The following is a 4,974-nucleotide window of genomic DNA, read 5'->3' as shown; positions in this document are numbered from 1 at the left end:
GTGGCCCATGTGTCACGTATACTTTCTTTTAGACGTTTTTAATATATAGTATAGATATTATTTTTTTACCACCTGAAAATGAAAAAATAGATGAAACAGTTATATAGGGGCCACTATAACGGTAATATCCGATCATATCCGGTTATCCGAATCTTCCACTTAGTATTTTTAATACTTGTTTTAAGCCACTTTAATTAGTTTTCACTTTAATTAGTCTTCAGCCGCTCTATTGGCTTCTCTGTAACAATCTCTAATGGTAATTTCTCACTCACGCTTAGTGATAAGGGACTTACACTTTCGGATGATATGAATATACCGAGAGTAGTAGGTGTAGGATCTACTAACATACGAACCACGACCTACGAGTCCACCTACACTTAAACCGGCCTATGACCCACGTTCTAGCAATTGTATGATCTAATGATCTTCCTTTAATATTGAAATTAGCTTAGTTGCCGAGCAACGTATGATCTTTAATAAATTTTACCCCTGAAAAGAATTCGTACAACAGTGTATTAGTAAAACCAATATTTATTAACATTGATCAAGGCATTGGAGAAAAGTTGTCCCACATTGATTCACAATGATGGGAACAAGTATAATGGAAGTTATAAAACTCTGAACATAAAAGTTATTTCTTTTGTAGTTATCCCACTTATCCACAATAATCCTAAAGGATGGGAAAAAACTACGGATTAAATGGAAAATATATAAGCAAACAATGACAATTGACAAATATAGGAGTAATTAGGTATAGTATGTTTGTCAAGCTCCATCAGCTGCAAAAATGCTTGAGAGTGGCTCAAGTGAAGTAGGGTCCCTTTTCTTACCTTTAATAAAAAAAATTGTTCACCTTATTTACTTCTTTTTTTAATAATCAAAATTCAGTTTAGATAATTTTACATAAAAGAAATTCTTATAAAAAAAACCTCGAGGACCTTCTTCAGACTCGCAAGCACTTAAAAGACGCTCGTTGGATGAAGTATTGGGAGTATAGGCAATGGATTTTGGTTTGGAAAATGAGGTTTTCACTCCAAATTTGGCATTGAAGCAGCTTCAAGTTCGATCGGAGGTTCGACATTCGTTCAATGAGTTCATGGAGGTCATACATGGATCGCACAGTTAAGCTCAGGAGCTCGTTCTAATGTGGATATGGGTATGATCTCTGTTCCCATTTTACAGCATTTTGATGATGAAATAGTAGTTGATAATAACCTTGATGAGGAATCTGTGTTAGCTGAGGATACTACTGCACCAGTTCAGATTGAATTGGATGATATTCAAAGTGAGATTGATTTTTGGAACTCTACTGTTGTTTGTTATATTGTGGGTGCTAATCCCCCAATTAATGTGATGGAGGGCTATGTTAGGAGGATTTGGGGAAGTCTGAAGGTGGATAAGGTGGTATTAGTGAAAAAGGGAGTGTATCAGGTGAGATTTTTATCCATGGAATCGAGAGATAAGGTGCTTAAGGGCCATTATTTTTTTGATAGTAAGCCATTGATTGTGAAACCTTGGGATCAGGATGTTGATATGGAAAAGGAGGTGGTGCAGGTTGTTCCAATTTGGATTCAGTTGAAACTGAATTTTAAATACTGGAGTGAGAAAGCCATATTCAAAATTGTGAGCCAATTGGGGAAACCTATAAAGAGAGATTATGCTACAGCTTGCAGGGATAAAATACAGTTTGCTAGAGTAATGGTTGAAGTTCCAATGGCAGCTTCCTTGCCTGACCATATATTTTTCATGAATGAACATGGAGAGAAGGTTCAGGTGGAATTGAGGTATGAATGGAAACCAACTTTATGTGCCAAATGCAATATGGTGGGGCATGTTGAAACAGATTGTAGGCAGGGTAAAAGTAGGAAAGTGTGGGTTCAGAAACAGAAGCAAGGGGGTGCACAACCTCAACAAGTTGTTCACCCAGCTATTGAGGTGGATCAAGAGGGATTTCAAAGAGCATTGAGGCCTATCAGGGTTAGGGTTGATTCTGTGGAGCCAACACATGTTGCTAACCCCTTTGATATTCTGCAGAATGAAAGTATGAATGAGAGTACTGATAATTTGCCAGGAGGAGAAGTGAGTGTGAGACGGGGGGAGGTTTAAGTGGAAGGGGGGACCCTTCACTTTCTCATGGATAGAGTCCTTAGTTGGAATGTAAGGGGCATCAACTTAGTTAAAAAACAGGATGAAGTGAGAAGGTTCATCCAGAAGTTTGATATTGGGTTGGTTGGGCTCCTTGAACACAAGGTGAAGGGTGCCAATATTGGTAAAATTTATCAAAGAGTGTTCACAAATTGGTGTTTCACTGGGAATGTTAGTTTTCATAAAGGTAGAAGGATAGTAGTTGCTTGGAAACCTGGCAGTTTTACTGTGAGTATTCTAGCTGTTACAACTCAATTCATCCATTACCATGTCATTCCTATGAGTGGTAAAGATGGATTTTATTGTACTTTTTTGTATGCTTTTAATGAGAGTAAGTAGAGACTAGCGTTATGGAGAGACTTAAAGACTTTGAGCACACAGGAACCTTGGATCATGGGTGGGGATTTCAACTGTGTTATGACTAGTGAGGAGAGAATTGGTGCTCCTGTGAGGCAAGCTGAAATTTCTGGAATTAATGAGTGTATGCATGATTGTAGTATGGAGGATGTGAAATGTGTGGGGAATATGTTTACCTGGAATAATAAACAGCAGGGTAATGCTAGAGTGTTTTCTAAGTTGGATAGAGTGTTGGCTAATCCAGCTTGGCATGATGTTTATACTGATGCAGAGGTGTGTTTTATGAGTGAAGGGGAGTTTGATCACTCTCCTGGTCTTCTCACTTTGTATCCAAGGGTTGCAGGTGGGAAGAAACTATTCAGATATTACACAATGTGGAAAACAGCTCCTAATTTCAATGCTATCATCCAAGATGTATGGAGTGAGCAGATTAATGGAAGCAAGATGTATGTACTAGTTTCTAAATTGAAGAAGATTAAGCTTGCCTTGAAGGAGCTTAATAAGATTGGATTCACTGATATTCAAGCTGCTGATATTAAAGCTCACCAGTTACTGATGGAAGCTCAGAAAGCTATGCATTCTAATCCTACTGATCAAACTTTAGCTGACTTAGAGTTAGCTGCAATCAAGGAGTACAAAAGGCACCATCAGGTGTACATGGATTTCTTAAAACAAAAAGCTAAGATGGAATGGATCAAAGCCGGAGATGAGAACACTGTATTATTTCATCAGAGTATCAAGACCAGGAATGTGCAGAATCAAGTATACAGCATACATGATATGCATGGGAATTGGCAAGATACAACTGATACAGTTTCTGGTGCTTTCCTAGAGTATTATATGAAGCTGTTGGGCACTAATCAAGCTGACAGCAAGCCTGTTTTCAAGGAGATTGTGTTGGTTGGCCCTGTGATTACAGACCAACATAGAACAATTCTTACTGCTGATTACACTAAAGAAGAAGTGAAGAGTGCCTTGTTTTCCATTCCAGGCACTAAAGCTCCTGGATCAGATGGCTTTGGTTCTTTTTTCTACAAAGATGATTGGCATATTGTAGGTGATGAGGTAATCAATGATGTGCTTGATGTGCTGAATAATGGCAAGCTTTTAAAGGAGATGAATCACACAGTAATCACCTTAATTCCTAAAACAAAATGCCCAAAAAATGTTAGTGAGTTTAGGCCTATTTCATGTTGCAATACTCTTTATAAGTGTGTTACTAAGGTGCTATGTGGGAGGTTAAGATAGGTGTTACCAGATTTGATTCTTGAGAATGAAGGAGGGTTTGTGCATGGAAGGTACATTGTCCATAATATCATGGTAATTCAGGATCTGGTTAGATATTATGGAAGGAAATCAGTTAAGCCAAGTTGTTTGTTGAAAGTAGATTTGCAAAAGGCTTATGATACAGTTGATTGGTGTTTCCTTCAGGAGATGTTGGAGATTCTAGGTTTCCTTGATAAATTTGTGAAGTTGGTGATGACTTGTGTTACAACCCCAATGTTTTCTCTCATGATCAATCGGTCAATGCATGGTTTCTTTAAGTAAAAGAGAGGTTTGAGACAAGGTGACCCTATGTCACCTCTGTTGTTTGTTATATGCATGGAATAACCTATCCAGAATTCTTCATAAGTTGACTGAGCTGCCTCAATTTCATTACCATCCCAGGTGTAAAGATCTTAAACTCACTCATCTTTGTTTTGCTGATGACCTCATCTTGTGTTGTAAAGGGGATTACCCTTCCATTTATTCTCTTCTTCAAGCTTTTGTCCTGTTTTCTAAGTCTTCTGGTCTGATGGCTAATAAAAGAAAATATGCTGTTTATTGTCATGGCATGGCTGAATCTGATGTGACAAGAGTGGTGGAAGCTTCTGGGTTTGTTAGAAGTGTTCTGCCTTTTAAGTACTTAGGAGTACTAATTTGTTCTAAAAAGATATCTGCAGGCCAGTGTGACGTTTTGGTGGATAAAATGACAGCAAGGATTAAAATGTGGAGCACTAGGAATCTGTCCTACACTGCTAGAATGCAGCTGATTAATTCTGTACTGTTAAGCTTGCATATGTATTGGGCTCAGGTTTACATTCTTCCTAGGAGTGTACTTCTTGACATTATCAAAATCTGTAAGGCCTTCTTATGGAGTGGACAAACCTACAGTACTAAGCCAAGTAACATAGCTTGGGAAAGAGTTTGCTCCCCTAAGTAGGAGGGTGGTTTGGGCTTTAGGGATGTGATCACTTGGAACATTGCTAGTATGGGGAAATATGTGTGGGCTATCACCAATAAGCAGGATAATATATGGATTAAGTGGATTAATTCAGTATATCTCAAGGATGGGGATTGGTGGGAGTACCAACCTAATGCTTCTGCAAGTTGGTACTGGAGAAGAATTTGTACAACAAGAGATCAGTTGAAGCAAGTGTATTCTCAGGCTGATATCAGAAACATGACACACTATTCTGTGAAACAAGTGTA

General features: G+C 38.3%; 1 protein-coding gene across 1 annotated transcript; it reads left to right on the top strand.

Annotated features, from left to right (window-relative positions):
* Nucleotides 1–1,000: 1,000 nt before the first annotated feature.
* Nucleotides 1,001–4,705, top strand: LOC110795424 (uncharacterized). Its single transcript, XM_056835808.1, has 7 exons — nt 1,001–1,072; nt 1,183–1,431; nt 1,525–2,079; nt 2,188–2,373; nt 2,485–3,630; nt 3,751–4,025; nt 4,123–4,705. Exons 1-7 carry the CDS (start codon nt 1,001–1,003, stop codon nt 4,703–4,705), a joined length of 3,066 nt encoding a protein of 1,021 aa, XP_056691786.1.
* The last annotated feature ends 269 nt before the right edge of the window (nt 4,706–4,974 follow it).

This window comes from Spinacia oleracea, chromosome 2 (genome assembly GCF_020520425.1).
Source record: "Spinacia oleracea cultivar Varoflay chromosome 2, BTI_SOV_V1, whole genome shotgun sequence".
In the NCBI taxonomy this organism is placed as follows: domain Eukaryota; kingdom Viridiplantae; phylum Streptophyta; class Magnoliopsida; order Caryophyllales; family Amaranthaceae; genus Spinacia; species Spinacia oleracea.
The sequence above is the reverse complement of the archived record's forward strand: the minus strand, read 5'-3'. Positions and strand labels throughout refer to the sequence as shown.